Genomic DNA, 20,512 nt, shown 5'->3' on the forward strand with positions numbered 1-20,512 from the left:
CATTTTATTTACTGATTAAATTAAATTCTGTCCTTCATACACGAACTTAAATTATTATTAAAAAACCCAAATCATGCTAATTTCCACTGTAGACATGCATGCAGGCACAGGGTAGACTATATTAATATTGCATAAGAAGTCAGCTCAACTAAAGCCATTTCGTCATTATCACAGTTAAATGGTACTCTTTTATTAATAATTTTTCAGTACAGTTTGGTAAAGGTCTTAATGACTTTTGTACATCACACATAAACAATTCTATTCACTTCAGATTTATCTGCCTCTAACAACAAGTGATCGTAGACCATTTGACCAATGAAATCGCAGATATAATTGCTGCCCTGTTAAACCTCTCTTGTACGGGGTTTTCCAGTCCATCACCCTGCCTCCTTTTACAGGTCTACAATAAACTTACAACGAACAGAACACTGCTTTAATTTGCAAGAGGTTTACAGTGCTGCACAAGTCACCTACAAGTTATTTTTTTGCAGACTCCGACGAAAACTTGTTCTGAGAATGGAGGACCAGCAGCCCCAGGACGACTCGCTGCGGCACGCCGGGAGTGAGGAGGCACTTGTTTCCCCAAGAGCCCCCAGAGGGTGAGAAAGATTTATGACATTTCGTTTCAAATATCCAATTTAGTTTGAAGATGAATTGATAAATCCACATTCTATCAATACAAATATATATTATGATTAGTATTATAAGTATTTCAAACCTGTCTTTAATAGGTTGTTTTGCTTTAGTTTTGACTTGCTTTAGTTGTGACTTTTTGCACAAGAAATGCATATTCTAAATATTCAATTTAATTACTTTCCACTTTTACTATATTTATACATGTTTATATGTATAATTATTTACATAAATATGTATAATTTCCGCTTAAGGTTTGAAGAATTAACATTTGCAGAACACTTTCCTCTAACCCTGATCACTTCAGAAGATGCGTCTGCCTAGCAACTAGTGATCCTTCCTATTTCATTGGCTCAGGCAACTCAATAGACAAACAGGACCGAGGATACTATTTTATGTTTGTGTCTTGATATGGAAATGGTTGTGAAAAAAATTATATACATATCTACTTTACATTAACTGTAATTCTGGTTCATGACAAAAATGTTGTTGAATAATTATCAAACCCTGCAAAACCACCTCACTCTTCACCCTTTTCTCTCACTGTTGCTTTTCTTTCTTTTTCTCTTCTCTCTTTGTGTCAAATTTTCTTTTACATTTAGTCATTTAGCAGACGCTCTTATCCTTATTTTCTATCTGTTACTTTGCGAAATGTGTAACTCTCTTTCCCTATCTCTCTTTCTAACCCTCTCCCCACCCTCCTCTCTGTCCCCGCCCCCCCCCACCTCCTCCCCAGTGGTTCAAACAACCGTGCGTTCAAGGTGGCCGGCCTGACCGTGCTAGCCTGTCTGCTTCTGGCCAGCCAGGGCCTCACAGCCTACCTGGTGATCTCCCAGAGGGGCCAGATCCACAACCTGCAGAAGAACACTGACAAGATGAACAAGAAGATCACCGTCCGGTCCCACAGTGAGCAGCAGGGGGCACCAATGCATAGAGATATCGTCATGGTGACGGGAGGATGGGTTTGGGTCATAAAGCTGTGTTTCTTTTGTCTGAGCAGTGGCTCCTGTTCAGATGCACGTCCCCATGAACACCATGCCTCTGCTGAAGGATTTCAGCGACGAGGAACCCAAGGGTGCCCAGACTCCGATGACTGTAGGTCACGTCACGTCACCTGGAGCCGGCACTAGGGGGCAGCAGATCCTAACTCCCACTTCCTCTTCTAACCCCACACTCGTTTGCATAATTCTCAGAATTTGTATTTATTTTTGGACATTGAACAAACACACATGTGCTATTTGAGGACAGTGATGTAGCCCTCTCTTGATCACCACTTGTGCCTCTCCCCTCCAGGAACTGCAGCCCTCTATGATCGTGTCTGTGGAGAAACAGGTTAAAGATCTCCTCCAGGTAAGTCACATCGCACCGTTGTACCGCATCAACTGACCGCGTGTCCTAGAGTAGATCTGGAGATACCTCTACCTGCAAGGACCTTTCTTACATTAACATTTAACATTTTTTGGAGACGGAATCAGGCTTCCTCTCCCTGTGTAACATATCCCTGATCTGTCTGTGTGTGTTTTGACCAGAACGTGTCCCTGCCCGAGTTCAACCAGAGCTTCCTGAAAAACGTCCAGAGCCTGCAGACCAAGATGGGGTCAGAGGAGTGGATGGTGAGCATGGCACATGCATACACACACACACAAACAAACGTTTCCATGACGTCTAGTTAGTCCAGATGAATGTTTCAGTCCCTGACCTCCAGTGTTCTGGTTCTCCTCAGAGCTTTGAGACCTGGATGCGTCACTGGCTGATCTTCCAGATGGCCCAGCAATCCCCCCCTGTGCCAGGTCAGCACTGCACCCCGTACTTACCCTAGCCCTGTACTAACCCTGTTCTAATCTCAATCCTAATCCTAACTCCATACGTAACCCCTAGCCCTGTACTAACCCTGTTCTAATCTCAACCCTAATCCTAACTCCGTACGTAACCCCTAGTCCTGTCCTAACCCAGTCCTAACCCTCTGTAACCCTGGGTTGTCTCTCTGCTGCCTCCTCAGCCCATCTTCTGCAGACCAAGTGCCGCCTGCAGCCCAGGATTCTCGGCTCCTTCCAGCCCCAGTGTGACCCGCACGGCCACTTCCTGCCCATGCAGTGCTGGCACTCCACCGGGTACTGCTGGTGCGTGGACAGCGAGGGGGTCACCATCCCCGGCACTGAGATGCGCGGCAGGCCCACATGTGGTGGAGGTAGGAAGGAACATACGTTAAACTGAACCGCAATATAGCTGGTACTGTCACAGTCACAAACAGTTATGAGTCTGAAGTTCTGGTTGTGTGTGACGTGGCACATGAGAATGACAGAATGATGGGGGCTGTGTGGAGTCTAGGGAAATGATTGTCTCATTGTCTCTCTATACAAGGGACGCTCATAGATCAAGTTGAATGTGTGACGGTGTCAGTAAGACCTGATTGATTTGTAACTTTCTGTTTATCGGAACGTAGACGCGAATACTCGTATATAGGTTTACATTTACATGTAGTCATTTAGCAGACGCTCTTATCCAGAGCGACTTACAGTAAGTACAGGGACATTCTCCCCGAGGCAAGTAGGGTGAAGTGCCTTGCCCAAGGACACAACGTCATATGCACCGGCCGGGAATCGATCAGGCAACCTTCAGATTACTAGCCCGATTCCCTCACCGTTTAGCCACCTGACTCTAGGTATAGCAGGTGTCCTCACAGAGCTCCCTGGTATTGGTTGGCTAACCAGGAGGGTCAGTTTAGGGGCCACCCCCAATGCTAGTGTTGAGCAGTGTTGATGACGTCCTCCCTGACCAATGGTTTCTCCCCACAGTCAACAAGCCAGCCCCAGGGCTGCATCGCATGATGCCCATGCTGAAGACCATGCAGATGGAGGCAGATGGTGAGTGTGTCACAGCGAGAGAACCGCAACATGAGCTCCCTGCACCTCTACACATGAGTGTCTTTAACGGTTCTTCTTCTGTATCGCTGTACATGAGCTCCCTGCACCTCTACACATGAGTGTCTTTAACGGTTCTTCTTCTGTCTCGCTGTACATGAGCTCCCTGCACCTCTACACATGAGTGTCTTGAAAGGTTCTTCTTCTGTCTCGCTGTTTCTAGATGTTCTAGAGAAGTAACCGCCTGCATCCAGTGAAGGGACGGCTCCTGTCTTGCTGTCAGCATGCTCTATGATGGCTTTCATCTCTCACCATTAATGTTGGCATAATGCTGATCCTTTTGATTTTACTCCACAGCTACCAGCTAACTTTATCATACTAATCGTCTACATTAAATATGTCTTTTTTTTTGCAATAGATACTAAATTAAATGAGTGGATACAAAAATAGAGATGAAAAACTGTGTGTTACATTGGGATTCTGCAATAATGTCAAGCACTTACTTTTTGGATAAGGTTTTATAGGATATAAGATAAGATTTTCATGAAGCTATATAACTATATTTCTAAAGCAAACTTTAACATGACGGTTCAGTACTGTTAGTGGGGAGGTGAAACTGCCAAATGCATGTACTGTGTGGGCCCAATAAAGAATGCTTTCCCCCAATAAAATGAGTTCTATATGCATCTACCGGTACCTACCAAGATGTATACAATATCACATGGTCACATAATATATACTATATACAAAAATATATAAATATAATATATAAAAACAAACAGTAAAGCAATCAATGACATATTAAGGTATACACTGCTACATTTGTCAGAGTTGATGGCTCTACACGTTTGTTTCAAGCTGTGTAGTCCCACAAGCTGCTGGTCTCTGGTCTAAGGTGTTTACAGTATACAGAAGGGGTCATGAGACATAATGGAACTCATATGTGCAAGTGGAAAACCTTGGCCTGTGATGAGGGAGAATGGGATGACACATTACATGCTTACATGACACTTATTTCCTTATTTGTGTTCCTGTCCTACAAATTAAGAATCAGAGTATATTCAGGAGAGCTCAGGATTTCAGTTTGCATTCTTATGTATTCCCCATTTGTAGTTCTTAAATTGATTTAGTAATTAAGTACTAAACTGTGTGTGTGTGTGTGAATATGTATGTACTATACCTGTATTGATTGAAAATAAAAATAGCAAAATATTTCAACAGGTGAATCCTTCCAATGTGGCCCACAGTAACCAAATGTTTACAACCCAAGATCAGAAAACAAAAAGGTCAGACCAGAGGTTCCAGCTTTCCCCTTCCTTACTTTAAATGATCCTCATCAAGGATTGACACCATCGCTTTGACAACTGAACAACTCATGTGATTTAAGGGAAACACAGTCCTCACCTAGGCAACCCAACACCCAGGCAACAGGGACAAGGAAATGTGAGCTTGAACTATTAATATTTCAGGCCACGGTTTTCAACTCCAGATAGAGCAGCCTCACTTCTCTCCCTTTCTCATTGGACATGGAAGCCTCAGTGAGTACCTCCTATACTGGTGTTGACTGAATATGTCAGATATATATCTGTATGTTTGTGTGTGCGGTGAAGTGAAGATGTACGTCTTGGCTGGAACTTCCCACCCTACAGTCCATGCAAACAGAACCCAGTACTGACCGCAGCACAGACATCGCTAGAGAACACAGCACCAGTGTTAAGGACAGCAGCCAGGCCGCAGACAGGAAGCATGGGCTGCAGGAGCAGCTGAGAGAGGAGATCGCTAAACACCTCACAGGTATACTTCATACACGCCACTTTGGGTCAGCGAGAAGCTAAGAGTGAGAAGGCTGCATGCGAGGCTGAGTGAGAGGCCGGCAGAGGCTGGATGAGAGGCTGAGAGGTGTGTTTCTCGCCCCCAGAGGGTGGCGTGGGAGAGGAGAAGATCCAGGAGAGAGTGGGTCTGATCCGACAGCTCAGAGAAGCCCTCAGAGAGGAGGAAGAGAAGCAGGGGGTCGGCAGGGAGAAAACAAACCCCTCAGAACAGGTATTCTCACAGACCAGGAAACACCTGGTCCCTTCTAAGACCAGGTAACCTCTTAGAACAGGTACCCCTTGACCTCTAAACCCTGGGGCACCCCTTATCCAGGCTGAATACATCAAAGCCAAGGAGCAGAGGGAGAGACTCAAGGAGCACCATGGCAGAGTGATAAAGGAGGAGGTGGAAAAGATCGAAAGAGAGATGGCGCAGGAACAGGTTTCTCTTCCCCCTTCCTCTCTCTCTCTCTCTCTCTCTCTCTCTCTCTCTCATGAACTCATTAGTACATGCATTCTCATCAATTCATTAGTACATGCATTGTTTAAGTCAACCGTCTTGTCCCCCTGGCGCCTGCCTGCAGCTGGAGGGGCCCCAGAGGGAGCTGCAGGTCCTGGGTGGAGAGAGGCAGCTGCTGCTGCTCCAGGTGGAGGCCCTGCGCACCGAGGCCCAGCAGGCCGAGAGAGACCTGGAGGCCCAGTACAAAAGACACCGACAAGAGATGCACTGTGTCAGGACCGAGAGCATTCAGGTGGGCTCCTCCTGTGGAGGGCAATGGAGTTCTTGATGGAAGTCGGGTTTTAGCAATTGCTGCAGCCATCTGCATTCTGTACATCTTGTGTGTGTGCTTACATTTAGTCATTTAGCAGACGCTCTTATCCAGAGCGTCTTACAGTAAGTACAGGGACATTCCCCCCCCGAGGCAAGTAGGGTGAAGTGCTTTGCCCAAGGACACAACGTCATTTGGCACGGTGGGGAATCGATCCGGCAACCTTCTGATTACTAGCCCAACTCCCTTACCGCTCAGCCATCTGACTCCCACTGCTTTCCTCATGGCCAGGTGTTCAGGGTGTTCCGGCAGGTGTGTGAGGAGCAGAGGAGGCTGTCAGAGGGGAGGTACAGGAGTGTGATGCTGGAGGCCATCCAGGATGCTGTTTACCTGTCTGCTGTCAACCAGCAGCTCCACACTGACAACACTCAGCTACGCAGAGGTGAGGCGTCCGTTAGAAAGAACCGGCATTAACCGTTTTCAAACAAATTGACTATATAGGTTTGTCTTACTTCTTGGTTGAACTGTTGGAATACATTGTGGTTCCCATCTAAATACTGTCAGTTTATTGGTGCTGAGGTGTAGGTACCAGTGTGGTCTCTGTTCCCTCCTCCCTCCACAGCCCTGGCAGAGATGAAGGACACCCTGTCGGCCCCTGGGTCCTAGCCCCTGCAGATCCTGCCCCCCCCCCAATGAAAACCAACTTGTCTTTAATATCTCTGTTTATTAAAACAATTCAGAAACACAAACACAATCAACAAAATAAACAACTGTACCACTGACGTATAGTTTGGCGAAGGAAATAGTATGACCATGATGATAGTTATAGCACCGCTTGAGAAATGTAAGAAGTACCACAGGTTAAAATGTTACGATTGTAAATGATGTTCAGAATACACTTGTTTTTAGCTGTCACAGCATAAAGGCATGTATAAGGTACGGAATATGATTGTGTGTGACTGCTGACGGTCAGTAAAGTAGGAAAAACACCAGGCCTTCAATGGTTCATTGGTAAATACTGTTGTTAGATTGTTCCCTCTTTCTTTCCTTGTGCTATTTCTATTGCTTGTTCAATGATCCACAAACCTAAACTGAACATGACACAACCCAAACAACAATAAATAGTGACGCACCAAAATGACATTTTAAACCAAACGACAAAAAAGCAAGAACACACGAAAACACACTAACAATCCCCTCCTAACACAAACCTAATAAAACCATCTCACCCACACACGCACGCACACACAACTCCCAGGCTCCTGGGGCAGGGAGGTTACCAGGGGCCCACGAGTAGGTTCAAAGGTTGTGGCAGTGGGCAGGCAGCCCTACTTGTAGTACAGGTAGGCTGCCAGGCCCACCATGAAGACAGGCAGCAGGAAGAGGGGGTGGAGCCGCAGCCCCAGGATGACCCAGGACAGCAGAGCGTTCACCAGCATGGAGCAGGAGATGACAAACAGACGGGTGATGCCACTGCCATGCTTCAGAACCACCGACATCAGCAGGCCGTTGGCCGCCTGGCCGGCCACGATGGCCCACACTGTCCCAGAGAAGCCCTCCAGGAAACCCTGCTCACTGCCCCTGCTGGAGACGTAGGAAACCCCATTGATGGCCACTCCGAATACATACAGGTAGAGGTTCTGGAGGCTGAGGGGGACACACTGGCTCTTCAGGACCCTCTCTGTGTAAACAGCAGCCAGCCCTGAGACTACACAGTACAGCGACACCAGGACTAGGCCCCAGGCCGTTATGTGAAGCCTGGGACTCGCTTTGGCCTCTGCCCCGGCCTGGTCCTCTAGATCCAGGCTGCTGTAGCTGTGGACCACCCCTGCCCCCATGAGTATCCCCAGGGCCAGCCACTGAGTGGGCCGTTGCCTCTTGCCCAGGCAGAAGGAGTAGAGGACGGCGGTGGAGGCAATCTTAAGGTTGCTGAGGACCTGGTAGGAACTGGGGTCCATGTAGGCTTGCATGAGGACCACCAGGTTGTTGTTGAAGGCGTAGAGGAGGGCAGGCACGGCGTAGGGGGCCACAAGGGCCACGGAGGCTGGCTGGGTGGACAGGTCCCCCGCCATCAGCAGAGAAGCCAGGGACACCAGTAACTTGGTCAACTCTATCAGGACCACACAGGAGGACGAGCTGAAGGGGACCTGTCCGTCCACCTTGGTGAGGGCGATGAGGGGGGCATGGGAGCCGTAGATCAGGACCATAAGCCCCAGGAGGACCCCCCACTGAAGCCCCTTCCTCCAGTGTCTCCTTCCTCGGGCTGGGGAGCCCGACCCCATATTATTGATCACTATCATAGTCAGTAAAGCATGTTACATTTCATGGGTCAGACACATATTTAAAATCGCACATGATAATGGTCATCTGAATCCCATGAATCTCATAATATACTGAAACATGATCATGATATTTCCCATAATAAATATGATTTCGGCTTCAACCATCCTCGTTTTGTTAAAATAGGCTATGGATGAACAAGGTGGCATTACAAAGCAGCCAAAATCCCTGTAACATTACCTGTAACTTGAGGGACATACATTTGTAGTCTTACACACACACACACACACACACACACACACACACACACACACACACACACACACACACACACACACACACACACACACACACACACACACACACACACACACACACACACACACACACACACACCTCCTGGTCAATGAAGCAGGAATAACGGGCTCTGTTCAAGCGGCACCCTCAGACCCAAAGCAAGCCAGTCAGTCAGAAACATCCAGTTATATCAATCAGTATCCTCAGTATAGTGCACACAGGAGGTCTGGCCTTCTCTGTGAGCCTCTACCAGAGCAGAAGCCATCTAGTGCTGCCCCTGAACCTGGCTCCCACAGAAAGGTCCAGAAGAAGGAGGACTAACCCTTACTACTTTGATCCTTTCTTCATGATGTCAAAGTAGTCTTTGATTGTGCGTTCGATATTGGGAACCTGATAGTTCTGAGCAGCGTAAATGCCGGTGATTGTTCCAAGTAACACTCCCAAGATGGCGGAGGAGCGGAGTTTGGCCACCACGTAGCCCGCCAGGAAACCTTTCAGGAAGGGGGAGCCCAGCACACTGCTACCCTGGAATATGACACACTGTCAGTATGCCAGGTAGACTGAACACTCTGACCAACAGTATCTGGGTTATTATAATAATGGCTGAAACATTGATGTCCTCTCCTGACTCTATGGATTATACTACTCAATAAAGTCCGGAGTAGTCTAGATGGCAGTAGGATATAGCTGTATAACTAAACTTGTGAAATCTAACATGCAATTCAAACTCTTGTTTGTTCATTCATAATTTAGTAACTTCTTAGGCAACTACCTGTGGGATTCCTGCGGCCACCTCGCTCTCCACTCGTCGATGGATCTCCTCTAGTTGACTCTTGAGCTGGTTAAGGTCCTTCAACTGCTTGAGAGGGTCCTAGTATAACACAACAACGAGGCCGGCGATCATTACAACAAAACAAACGTTTAGCTCACAGAAATGCATCGACTGTACAAGTTAGCAAGACGTGTTTTCTAAAGTGAGGCTGGTCCGACAAAATCTAATCCCTTGGAGAGAAAGAGAACAGCGAAGGACAACTTAGCATTTCAAGGAGAAGAAGCCGCCTGTGTCTTCCTACATCATTATTAACGTGTGGTCCAGTTCACGCTATTCCAGCAAGTATAGTCATCTGACAAGACACGTGAAAATAATAAGACTGATAACAGACTACAGTACTCACCTTGTCCGCCATGTTGCTCAGGCGAGTGCTCTGTGCTCAACTTCAACGCCTCAATAGTGGGTGCTCAAAGTAGTTCATCAGTGCGATTACTCTAGTCTGATTCAGTAGTGTAGAACAAGATTTCCTTTCCAAAATGTAATTTCTATTATGAATTCTTATTGGCGTTATAGGCCTCTGATGTGTCAGCAGACTACATACAGAGCTGATGTGTGGTACTTAAAATAACGATGATCAGAACTTAAACGTTGAGCTCTGACAGAAACCGATCTCAGATCTATTCCTGTCAGAGAAAGCGGATGGATGTGTGCTTTCACGTGTTAAAAACGTCTTATGTGATTGGCGCGCAGATGTTCATTGCGTTACTGGATTGGTTGACGTCCATAGCAACAAAGCGCCATGTTTTTGCAAGTCTTGGGCGACATGGGCACCGTTTCTAGACCATTGTTTAAAATCTCTAACGGTCAATTTATATAGTATATGGAAAACAATCTGTTTTAATTTCAATCATGAAATCTGGAACATTTCCAGAGTGTTGAAAACTTGTTTTCGAACCATCTGTTCATTTCTTCGGTTTGTGAGGTAAGGTTTCAATAAGGAGGCTTCTCATTGGATAATACAGCGATTCTGCATTCAGTATGATGACTCCCGAATAATCCGAATTTCATACAGGAGGGCACAATATTAGAATAGACGTTGTGTGTTTTGTTGACTTCCATCCGCACTGCTAGACTTTTAATTGCTTAGACAACTGAAAACGAATGATGTACACTAACAACGTTTTAACTGCAACTGTCAAAGCATTCGTTTGCCTACTCCAAAGTACGACTGAACTGACAGTGAACAGCCAAAACAAGTGGTGTTCTCCTGACACATGCAGTAGTTGTTTTGGATGCCAAGACGTACAAAATATGTTGATAGCTAGCTGTAACCGATAGCCGTTAATAGCCAAGAAAGATCGGTGATTGTAAAAAGCAACACAAACACACCCACACACACTGAAAATATGGACCTACATAAACACACGTGTCTTGGATTCTACATAGCCTCTGCATCCATGGAGATGATGGAGACCGTGGAGGTGTATGAGGAGTCAGATGTGAGGATAGGGGAGGAGGTCGAGAGCTGCTACACGCTCATGGAGGTCACTTCTCCCAAGAGGAAAAAGAGGAACAAGACTCAGGAAGACAGCACTGAGAAACAGAAGAAACCCAGGTAGCAATTCTGATTAACCCTAACCCATCTCTACTGTCTAGTACCAACCCCAACCCATCTCTACTGTCTAGTACCAACCCTAACCCATCTCTACTGTCTAGTACCAACCCTAACCCATCTCTACTGTCTAGTACCAACCCTGACCCATCTCTACTGTCTAGTACCAACCCTAGCCCATCTATTCTGTCTAGTACCAACCGTAACCCATCTCTACTGTCTAGTACCAACCCTAGCCCATCTCTACTGTCTAGTACCAACCCTAGCCCATCTCTGTTTAGCTCCAACCCTAACCATCTCTTCTGTGTAGGTCAGCCTACCTGCTGTACTACTTTGACGTGCACCAGTCCATGCAGCAGGAATATCCCAGCATGCCGCAGTCTGAGATCAACAAGCGTATCAGTGAGAGCTGGAAGAGGCTGACCGTGGCTGACAAAGCCTTCTACCTGGAGAAGGCCAAGCAGGAGAAGGAAGGGGCCGACACTGTGGGTTCCTATTTAAAGTTTAAAAAAATAATAAGAAAAGTAACAAAAAGAACTACAAGCAAGTGTTACCAATGATACCTCATTCTGAGGTCTCCCAGTTTCATCCTCGAGCTACAATGACAGAAGGAGGAACAGTTATCCATGTTTCCTTTTCACTCTCTAAACGTGCCTTTAACTTCCTGTCTGCTAGACATCCCCGATGCCCCCTCAGGACCTGTCTGGCTTCCGCAAGATCCTCCCCAGGGCCAACTACGTCCTGCTCCCCAGGGGTTACCCCTCCCAGGCGGGTCTGGAGCCCCAGGAGTGTCCAGGGGGGGACGGGGGCCTGGCTCTGGGCGGCAGGGTGGAGCTGGTGGGGCAGTGTGTCCAGAGTCTGAGGGGCGAGGATGCCACCATGACCCTACAGGGGGGCCTACCATCCTCCTCTCCATCAGCCCCCACGCCAAACTACGAGCCCCAGAATTCAACGGGAGCTGGATTACTGCTCATGGGGGAGGAGCCGAAGTTGCTGGGCGGGGATTACAGCACGGTTGGCATAGCGACAGAGGACGTAGTACAGCAGGTGAAAGGAGAGGCTGCTCACCTGGTCACTCTCCTACCTGGGCAGGTGAGCTTCACACCCTGGGAGTAGCTTCATTCCTTAGCCCCTACCCTCCAGGGTAAGACAAGATCAAAACACATTTTTACCGGTGTCATTTCAGTTGTTTCCTCGACTTCCTGCGAGGTGTTCTAGTGTCTGTGTCTCCTGCTGTGTCATCCCTGCTGTCTGACCCGTTTCCCCTCAGAGCCTGCTGGAGCCCACGGCGTTGCCAGGAGCCAGCACTGTAGGCACGGTTGTCATGGTTCCTGTCGCCGCCAGTGGGACGGGGGTTGACCCCAAACCCTCCTTTAAGATGGCAGTGAAGACGTACACCAGGAGAGGGAGGGGCAGGTGCCCGACGGTGGGCTGCTCCTACGTCTACGTGACCCGCCACAAGCCGCTCTCCTGCCCCAACTGTGGGAGGGGCCTGGGGGGCAAGTGGATGCCCTCTGTGAGTGCCACGTCACTGCTAGACCCCAACTCAGGGGTGTGTGTGTTTAGCTAGGGGTTACAATGAGACAAGTTCCCCTAAAGAGGTGTGTACGTAAAAAATCATACAGCAGCACAATGTAGAATGTAGCAACGCTGAAAGTTAAGCTAAAGGTTGAGTGTAAACTGTGAATCCATCTCCATGTTTTCAATCCTAGGCCAAAAAGACCCAGGGTAAAAAAACATGTTGCCCAGCCAAGCCTTCGTCCCCACTGCCCCAGAGCAGTGTCCAGGGTCAGACCCCAGACCCCAGCCACACCAAACCCCCTGGCCGCAAGAGAAAAAGCCTCGGGCGCAGGCAGAACCGGAGGGCGGAGGAGCGTGCAGTTACAGCAGGACAGCCACTAGAGGGCAGCAACACCAACGCTCACACACAGACAGCCTTGACGTAAGTAGTTCCATTGATAGAAGTCCTTACTACATTCGCCGTTTAATTTGTTTTGGATGAATGTCTGTCAATATATCCGGACATGCTCAGTCCCAGCAGAGCGATAGCCAAGGGTAAAGGCCAGGAGAGAAGCACTGCAATTGGTCAGAAGCGCCCTATGAGACCCATCCTCCCAGCCTATTGCAACACAGGTGAGCGTTAAACACAGAAACCATCGCCCGTGTGTGTTGAGGTGAGGAGATGAGCGCTGTTATGTCGCTACAGTCCACAACCACCCGACCCAGTTCTGCTTTTTCCCTGGTGGCAGGACCAGCTTTGCTCCAGTGCATAACTGTTCCCCCTGACAAAGGCAAAACCAGGACTCCCAGTAACAGCAGAACAACCACAGGTACAGCGTCGTCCTCACTGACCCTGCCTGTTTCTGTGGTGACGGCGTGGGTTTGATGTGGTCTGAGTCTCTGTGCTGAGTGTGACATGCTGAGGTTTCTGTCCTCTAACCAGCTCTGAGTGACAAGATGTCTGCTCTGAAACCCAACACTCTGAAACAACTGGGCCAAGCTGTCCCTGTGACCGCCGCCCTGGACCAGGTAAGATGACACACACACACGCACACACACACACACACACGCACACACATCTACATACACACACACACCTTGCCTCTCTAACTTAACCCCTGCTTGTCCTGTAGAGCTCTGCTTGTCCACCAGAGGGCAGTCAGTACATTCTGACTGACAATGGGGTTAAGAGGATGTCTGTGGTGCCTCTCTCACACACCTCCACCCCCAGCCTGGTTAGTACTGCCTCACACACCTCCACCCAGCCTGGTTAATACTGCCTCACACACCTCCACCCAGCCTGGTTAGTACTGCCTCACACACCTCCACCCCCAGCCTGGTTAGTACTGCCTCACACACCTCCACCCAGCCTGGTTAATACTGCCTCACACACCTCCACCCAGCCTGGTTAGTACTGCCTCACACACCTCCACCCAGCCTGGTTAGTACTGCCTCACACACCTCCACCCAGCCTGGTTAGTACTGCCTCACACACCTCCACCCCCAGCCTGGTTAGTACTGCCTCACACACCTCCACCCAGCCTGGTTAGTACTGCCTCACACACCTCCACCCAGCCTGGTTAGTACTGCCTCACACACCTCCACCCCCAGCCTGGTTAGTACTGCCTCACACACCTCCACCCCCAGCCTGGTTAGTACTGCCTCACACACCTCCACCCAGCCTGGTTAGTACTGCCTCACACACCTCCACCCAGCCTGGTTAGTACTGCCTCACACACCTCCACCCAGCCTGGTTAGTACTGCCTCACACACCTCCACCCAGCCTGGTTAGTACTGCCTCACACACCTCCACCCAGCCTGGTTAGTACTGCCTCACACACCTCCACCCAGCCTGGTTAGTACTGCCTCACACACCTCCACCCAGCCTGGTTAGTACTGCCTCACACACCTCCACCCAGCCTGGTTAGTACTGCCTCACACACCTCCACCCAGCCTGGTTAGTACTGCCTCACACACCTCCACCCAGCCTGGTTAGTACTGCCTCACACACCTCCACCCAGCCTGGTTAGTACTGCCTCACACACCTCCACCCAGCCTGGTTAGTACTGCCTCACACACCTCCACCCAGCCTGGTTAGTACTGCCTCACACACCTCCACCCAGCCTGGTTAGTACTGCCTCACACACCTCCACCCAGCCTGGTTAGTTCTGCCTCACACACCTCCACCCAGCCTGGTTAGTACTGCCTCACACACCTCCACCCAGCCTGGTTAGTACTGCCTCACACACCTCCACCCAGCCTGGTTAGTACTGCCTCACACACCTCCACCCAGCCTGGTTAGTACTGCCTCACACACCTCCACCCAGCCTGGTTAGTACTGCCTCACACACCTCCACCCAGCCTGGTTAGTACTGCCTCACACACCTCCACCCAGCCTGGTTAGTACTGCCTCACACACCTCCCCTGTGTCTCCCCTGGGGGGTCTGCTGCCTCTATGGAACCTGTATTGATGTGTGTGTGTGTGTGGGTGTGTCCTCAGGATCTGGGCCTGTCGACAGCGCGAGGCCGTGGTCGATGTAAGAACCCCTCCTGTGACTACGTGTATAAGAACAGACACAAGCCAGCGGAGTGCCCCTGCTGTGGCTGGGAGCTGTCCAGGAAGACCAGCAAGAGCACCAAGGTACTGCCCCAACTGTTAACCCTCATCTATAGAGCCTGGGTTTAACCCTCATCTATAGAGCCTGGGTTTAACCCTCATCTAAAGATCCTGGGTTTAACCCTCCGCAGGGGGCTTAGCCACCAGAGCTGCTGCCGTCCACAACCCCGGAGGTGTACTTCCTGTTTTTCAGTGTCTCTCACCCCCTCCGCTTCCTGTTTCTCAGTCCCTCCCTTCCTTCCCTCTCTCTCTGCGTGGCAGTGTGGGGTTCTGCTGGACCCGTACGGAGCCCTGAGCGCGGCCCAGCGGGAGCTCCAGCGCCAGTCCACCCTGCAGCTGCTGCGGCGGGACCTGCAGATCCCCGAGAGCGAGGCCGAGCTGCGCGACACGCTGAGCCTCATCCAGGAGCTCAACAGCCCCCAGGAGGAGCTGAGCGAGGCCGGGGCCGGGGCCGGCCAGCAGCAGGAGCCGGAGGCCGGGGCGGAGGCCCAGCACGGCTGGCCTCGCTTCTATGAGTCGGTGGCGACACACTGCGGCCTCTGTCACTACCCCCTCTTCAAGGGAGGACAGAGGTAGAGTTAGACAGGAGTGGAGGGGGGGGGTTACTGTTGGGTGATGTTAGGACCCTGTGTGTGTGGTGTGTAGAAGGTCAACTTTGTGTGTGCGTGCGTCATTTCAATGTTAACTTGTGTCGTGTGTGTGTCAGTTCTGTGGCAGGTCAGGAGGACTGCTGGCTGCTGACTGAGTCCCTGATCCAAACAGCCTCCCTGCAGCTGAAGGTCTGCCTGAACACACAGTGCCTGGCCTTGCACAGCTTCACTCACCTCCACCCAGGTACACACACTCCTAAACACACACACACACACACACTACCGAACACACTTTCTCCTGAACACACACACTCTGCACTCACCTCCTTCTCTGCTAGTATCTGGACCCTTGTAAGGGTGTATGGGTGTGTGTTCCTGCAGGTCTTTTCAACATTGGGAACAGACTGCTGGTGAGTCTGGACCTGTTCCTGAAGATCCGGGCTCACGTCAGACTGGGCCAGAATCCCTCCCAGGCCATCACAACCATCTTCAACCAGATCCAGAACCACTCTTGTAAACACCACACACACACACACAAAAACACACACACACACGCACTCACACATCCTTAAAATGGACATATGCACAGATTGAAAAGCTCCCTCTCCCTCCCTCCCTCCCTCCCTCCCTCCCTCCCTCCCTCCCTCCCTCCCTCCCTCCCTCCCTCCCTCCCTCCCCTCTCTCTCCAGTCCATGGCTTGACCTCAGAGGAGTCCCTGCATGTCCACGAGCTGCTGATCAGTGGCTACTGGGCGTTCGAGTGCCTCACGGTGAGAGACTACAACGACATGATCTGTGGCGTGTGTGGCATCGCCCCCAAGGTGGAGATCTCCCAGCGATACACCAGCAACGTGCTGGAGCTCAAACATGTGGAGGTGAGAGAGACGGGAAACGCACACGCACTCAAACACGCAAGTCAGCGTTTGTAAACACGAGTGCCTACGTCTGAATACACGCTCGGAAACACTGCTGACGCGTCTCTGTTGATGTCGTCTGTTGTAGTTCACGTGGCCAGAGTTTGGCTCCCCGGACGAGGTGCGCGTGGACGACTTCTGGCTGACCATGGAGAGGGAGGCCCTGGAGCAGGCTGCCTTCCCCACTGACGTGCCCATCACCCGGGTGGACGCCTCCATCATCGCCCCCTTCCTCCCCCCCCTCTCCAGGAGCTCGTCGGTCATCAACACAGAGAAGGACAAGCTCCTCCCCCCCGCCCTGGAGTCTGCTGGTAACACCCCTCCTACCAAGGGGCTTGTCATTCACGTTACACTCCAACACCAGACTGGCCTCTCACGTGTGTGTGTGTGTGTGTGTGCAGGGGACCCGTCGGCCCTGGTCCGTCTGATCCACGATGGGCACCTGAGACCGGAGCACCTGGATGAGCACAGCGAGGAGGAGCTCCGAGCCATTCTGGAACACTGCGGAGAGAGCGCCGAGCCCCACTGCACCCAGGTGTGTGTGTGTGTCTGTGTGTGTCAGAGACAGACTGCTCTCCTCTGCCTCTGCTGGAGTTCCTTCACGTCTATGTTCCAGTACGTGGTACACGTGGATGAGATGAACACCTCTTCCCTTTCCCCCTCCCTCTCTCTCTTCGACGTCCTTCTCTCCTCCTTCCTCTGTCCCTCCCTCTGTCCCCCTCCCTCTGTCAGGATGACTTGTTGGTGTCTCTGATCTCCCTGTACACGCGTGTTCAAAGTGGCCTCCCCACCTCCCCCCAGCCCCCCCCTCACCTCACCGCTGGCAAGCTGTCCAAGGTCTGCCCCCACCAGGTAACCCCAGGAACATCCTCCATCCAGCCCGCCATACATTTATCTCAAACTACATCTGTTATCTCCCCCCCACCCCCCCACCCTCCCAGACAGAAAACGACATATTTGCTCTTGCTAGATATCAAGCACCACCGGTGGTCTCTCTCCCTTAGATATGAACTGTCTGTGGTCTCTCCAGGTGGTGTGTGGTTCCAAGTTCTTGGTCCGGGGAGAGACGGCTCGTGACCACGTGGACCTGCTGCTGTCCTCCAGGTTCTGGCCCCCCGTGTACGCTACCGACGCAGCCCAGCAGGTGGCGCTGTGCACTGACATGCAGTACCCAGAGCTGGCCTTCAGGATGTGGGGCTGGAACCAGGGCTGCTTCTCCGACCCCACAGACAAGCCTCAGGTAGGGTTACAGGGCTGGTTAGAGTTACAGGGCTGGTTAGGGTTACAGGGTTAGGGTTAAAAGGCTGGTTAGGGTTATAAGGCTGGTTAGGGTTACAGGGCTTGTTAGTGTTACAGGGCTGGTTAGGGTTACAGGGCTGGTTAGGGTTAGGGTTACAGGGCTGGTTAGGGTTACAGGGCTGGTTAGGGTTACTGGGCTGGTTAGGGTTACAGGGCTGGTTAGGGTTACAGGGCTGGTTAGGGTTACTGGGCTGGTTAGGGTTACAGGGCTGGTTAGGGTTACAGGGCTGGTTAGGGTTACAGGGCTGGTTAGGGTTACAGGGCTGGTTAGGGTTACTGGGCTGGTTAGGGTTACAGGGCTGGTTAGGGTTACAGGGCTGGTTAGGGTTACAGGGCTGGTTAGGGTTACTGGGCTGGTTAGGGTTACAGGGCTGGTTAGGGTTACAGGGCTGGTTAGGGTTACAGGGCTGGTTAGGGTTACTGGGCTGGTTAGGGTTACAGAGCTGGTTAGGGTTACTGGGCTGGTTAGGGTTACAGGGCTGGTTAGGGTTACAGGGCTGGTTAGGGTTACAGGGCTGGTTAGGGTTACTGGGCTGGTTAGGGTTACAGGGCTGGTTAGGGTTACAGGGCTGGTTAGGGTTACAGGGCTGGTTAGGGTTACAGGGCTGGTTAGGGTTACAGGGCTGGTTAGGGTTACAGGGCTGCTTTCAACGGCACGCATCCCAAAATGCCTCGTGTGTGCACATCGGTTGACTTAGGTTTGTGGTGGTTGTTTAAAATGTCTTTTCTCACAAACTTTAGGTAGTGAAACTCTACTCTCTCTTTCTCTCTCTGTGTCTCTCTTTCTCTTTCTGTGTCTCTCTCTCTCTCTGTGTCTCTCTCTCTCTCTGTGTCTCTCTCTCTCTGTGTCTCTTTCTCTCTCTGTGTCTCTCTCTCTCAGTTTGTGTCGTGTGCTGAGCTGCAGGACCAGCCCTACAGCGCCGACCAGCCCTGCGTGGACGAGAGCGGCCAGGTCCACCCAGTAACCCGGTCAGCCGCCCGCTGGCTGGTGCACCCCACGGGGGCCGGGCGGGGCCAGGACTGCTACGCCATGGGGCTGTGCAGGGAGCTGGAGCCCCACTTAGGCCTGGTGGACCACCTCTTCAGAGAGGGGGAGGGGACGGGGGAGGGGGAGGAGACGGGGAAGCCCGTCGAGCCCGTCGAGCCCGTCGTCTTGGGAACGGGCTCGGAGGGGACGGAGGGCTCCGTGAGCTGGGTGCGGAGCCGCCCTCAGGTGTTCCACAACGCGGCGTACTACTACCTGTACAACCGCCTGACGGACTTCCTGAGCAGCAGGGAGATCGTGGCCCAGCAGATCAGCCAGGTGCTGAGGGCCTGTGAGCCGGGCCAGGTGGTGATCCGGGACGCCCTCTACAGGCTGGGGGTGGCACAGATCAACACGGAGGGGGAGGAGGGGGAGGGCGGGGGGGGAGGAGGCGGTGTACGAGGAAGAGGTGGTGCCGTAAGGGGGAGGGGGGAGGAAGAGGTGCTGGATTTGGCTGATTGACAGTGTGGAGGGGTGGGGGGGAGGAGGGGGGAGGGGCTAGAGTTGTATGACTGAAGGAGTGCTCTAAGGGTTTTAAGAGGTTAAAGTGCTTTAACATACTCACTGGAGCTTAACACCGGCTTGACGCTTAACTGTGATGGATCTCGTCACTCGATGCCTTTGGGACTGAAATACAAAAACATATTTATTGTGTATGTGCACTAACATGCCAGTCATGTTAAATAGGTTTGAATGTGTCAGAAGGTGGGATTTGTAGTTATGTGGCCTTGGTGTGGACTACAAGATTTTAAACTTGAGTCAGTAAGGACTGGGCAGGTGTGAACCGACTCTGGCTATGGCTGACACTGTGATGGGTGTAGCATTACTAAGCTAACCCCTCACCCTGTGTAGTGAAGTGCTACACATGGAAGAGTATTGATGTGTTTGCCTTTACATGTTGATCAAGTATTTTAAATAAATGGGCATTAAAAAGGAAGCATGTTTCTGTGATCTCTCTAAGGGGTTAGCCACTTCCCCTCTGGCTGAGTGTTGTGTAAGAGATGACGGGGGGATTGACGGAGGAGACGCAGAAAGACGTGTTGAAAATGGGAACCAGCAAGAAGTGAACACCAAGACTGGTTTTCGTTCCTCTTTGTGGGGTTTCTATGATGGGCGGCCCTCGGCTTCAAATACCCTTTTGACTTTTGCTTAGTTCAACCCGTTTTCAATAACAGTTAAAAGCTGCTTTTGTACTGGCCTGTTTTTTCCTTAAACATTTGATAACCCCAATTAACGACTGAGTTTAGCCAACTAATAAGGTTTGTTTTTTTGTTGTTGTTTTTTTTATAAATGTGTTTTTGTATGCAAGGGAACAGACATGCACAACAATCTTGGGGGGCTTGAAAACCACAAGACTGAAGCAACTTCTGTCTCCAGGGAACACATGATTCCTCTTAGCCGTCTGAGACTAAGAGCTAAGTTAGGTCCCCTTTAAAATGTACTTTTTTAAAGACAAACATTTGAGGCCCTCAGCAATTGGAATGCTCGGTGTTCCCTGTGGCAGGATTATTCTAGGTTATTAAGACATTCTAA

The 20,512-nt window shown here is 50.7% G+C and overlaps 5 protein-coding genes across 7 annotated transcripts; 3 read left to right on the top strand and 2 right to left on the bottom strand.

Moving 5' to 3' along the window:
• Positions 1 to 383: 383 nt before the first annotated feature.
• Positions 384 to 4,160, top strand: cd74a (CD74 molecule, major histocompatibility complex, class II invariant chain a). Its single transcript, XM_047023235.1, has 9 exons — positions 384 to 599; positions 1,370 to 1,539; positions 1,634 to 1,728; positions 1,927 to 1,983; positions 2,163 to 2,246; positions 2,357 to 2,423; positions 2,633 to 2,821; positions 3,429 to 3,497; positions 3,718 to 4,160. The coding sequence occupies exons 1-9, from the start codon at positions 517 to 519 to the stop codon at positions 3,732 to 3,734; spliced, it is 831 nt and encodes a 276-aa protein (XP_046879191.1). The 5' UTR covers positions 384 to 516; the 3' UTR covers positions 3,735 to 4,160.
• A 640-nt stretch (positions 4,161 to 4,800) lies between these two features.
• Positions 4,801 to 7,233, top strand: si:dkey-201i24.3 (golgin subfamily A member 6-like protein 22). Its single transcript, XM_047023660.1, has 7 exons — positions 4,801 to 5,032; positions 5,144 to 5,288; positions 5,413 to 5,537; positions 5,640 to 5,747; positions 5,890 to 6,057; positions 6,367 to 6,517; positions 6,698 to 7,233. Exons 1-7 carry the CDS (start codon positions 5,021 to 5,023, stop codon positions 6,739 to 6,741), a joined length of 753 nt encoding a protein of 250 aa, XP_046879616.1. The 5' UTR covers positions 4,801 to 5,020; the 3' UTR covers positions 6,742 to 7,233.
• slc35a4 (solute carrier family 35 member A4) lies at positions 6,780 to 9,061 on the bottom strand. Of its 2 annotated transcripts, XM_047021675.1 has the most exons (2): positions 8,975 to 9,061; positions 6,780 to 8,338 (listed from the first exon to the last, which is right to left on the bottom strand). In XM_047021675.1, the coding sequence occupies exon 2, from the start codon at positions 8,280 to 8,282 to the stop codon at positions 7,404 to 7,406; it is 879 nt and encodes a 292-aa protein (XP_046877631.1). In that variant the 5' UTR covers positions 8,283 to 8,338; positions 8,975 to 9,061; the 3' UTR covers positions 6,780 to 7,403. The 2 variants fall into 2 exon arrangements, with proteins under 2 accessions (XP_046877631.1, XP_046877549.1); XM_047021593.1 differs by lacking the exon at positions 8,975 to 9,061 and having other exon boundaries at positions 6,780 to 8,664.
• On the bottom strand, positions 8,252 to 10,102 carry LOC124471044 (SLC35A4 upstream open reading frame protein-like). 2 transcript variants are annotated; one of them, XM_047025469.1, is made up of 4 exons: positions 9,828 to 10,102; positions 9,425 to 9,523; positions 8,975 to 9,177; positions 8,252 to 8,338 (listed from the first exon to the last, which is right to left on the bottom strand). In XM_047025469.1, exons 1-3 carry the CDS (start codon positions 9,837 to 9,839, stop codon positions 8,980 to 8,982), a joined length of 309 nt encoding a protein of 102 aa, XP_046881425.1. In that variant the 5' UTR covers positions 9,840 to 10,102; the 3' UTR covers positions 8,252 to 8,338; positions 8,975 to 8,979. The 2 variants fall into 2 exon arrangements, with proteins under 2 accessions (XP_046881425.1, XP_046881344.1); XM_047025388.1 differs by lacking the exon at positions 8,252 to 8,338 and having other exon boundaries at positions 8,704 to 9,177.
• Positions 10,103 to 10,220: 118 nt separating this feature from the next.
• hmgxb3 (HMG box domain containing 3) lies at positions 10,221 to 20,448 on the top strand. Its single transcript, XM_047024709.1, has 20 exons — positions 10,221 to 10,406; positions 10,871 to 11,039; positions 11,347 to 11,521; positions 11,712 to 12,128; positions 12,307 to 12,552; positions 12,749 to 12,978; positions 13,069 to 13,169; positions 13,286 to 13,366; positions 13,480 to 13,565; positions 13,670 to 13,771; positions 15,037 to 15,177; positions 15,415 to 15,725; positions 15,860 to 15,987; positions 16,125 to 16,256; positions 16,433 to 16,617; positions 16,745 to 16,967; positions 17,058 to 17,191; positions 17,389 to 17,508; positions 17,687 to 17,896; positions 18,836 to 20,448. The coding sequence occupies exons 2-20, from the start codon at positions 10,882 to 10,884 to the stop codon at positions 19,439 to 19,441; spliced, it is 3,786 nt and encodes a 1,261-aa protein (XP_046880665.1). The 5' UTR covers positions 10,221 to 10,406; positions 10,871 to 10,881; the 3' UTR covers positions 19,442 to 20,448.
• The last annotated feature ends 64 nt before the right edge of the window (positions 20,449 to 20,512 follow it).

The sequence above is a fragment of the Hypomesus transpacificus genome, chromosome 1 (genome assembly GCF_021917145.1).
Source record: "Hypomesus transpacificus isolate Combined female chromosome 1, fHypTra1, whole genome shotgun sequence".
Taxonomy (NCBI): Eukaryota; Metazoa; Chordata; class Actinopteri; order Osmeriformes; family Osmeridae; genus Hypomesus; species Hypomesus transpacificus.

Bases quoted from the DNA above. Each gene is read 5' to 3' on its own strand.
- cd74a (XM_047023235.1), top strand. From the start codon at position 517: ATGGAGGACCAGCAGCCCCAGGACGACTCGCTGCGGCACGCCGGGAGT. The intron at 600-1,369 runs GTGAGAAAGATT...CCTCCTCCCCAG, and splicing joins TCCCCAAGAGCCCCCAGAGG to TGGTTCAAACAACCGTGCGT. The intron at 2,822-3,428 runs GTAGGAAGGAAC...TTCTCCCCACAG, and splicing joins CAGGCCCACATGTGGTGGAG to TCAACAAGCCAGCCCCAGGG.
- hmgxb3 (XM_047024709.1), top strand. From the start codon at position 10,882: ATGGAGATGATGGAGACCGTGGAGGTGTATGAGGAGTCAGATGTGAGG. The intron at 15,726-15,859 runs GTAGAGTTAGAC...TGTGTGTGTCAG, and splicing joins CTCTTCAAGGGAGGACAGAG to TTCTGTGGCAGGTCAGGAGG. The intron at 16,968-17,057 runs GTAACACCCCTC...GTGTGTGTGCAG, and splicing joins CCCCGCCCTGGAGTCTGCTG to GGGACCCGTCGGCCCTGGTC.
- si:dkey-201i24.3 (XM_047023660.1), top strand. The intron at 5,748-5,889 runs GTTTCTCTTCCC...GCCTGCCTGCAG, and splicing joins GAGAGATGGCGCAGGAACAG to CTGGAGGGGCCCCAGAGGGA. The intron at 6,058-6,366 runs GTGGGCTCCTCC...CCTCATGGCCAG, and splicing joins TCAGGACCGAGAGCATTCAG to GTGTTCAGGGTGTTCCGGCA.
- LOC124471044 (XM_047025469.1), bottom strand. The intron at 9,178-9,424 runs GTAGTTGCCTAA...GTCATATTCCAG, and splicing joins TGGCCGCAGGAATCCCACAG to GGTAGCAGTGTGCTGGGCTC.
- slc35a4 (XM_047021593.1), bottom strand. From the start codon at position 8,375: ATGATAGTGATCAATAATATGGGGTCGGGCTCCCCAGCCCGAGGAAGG.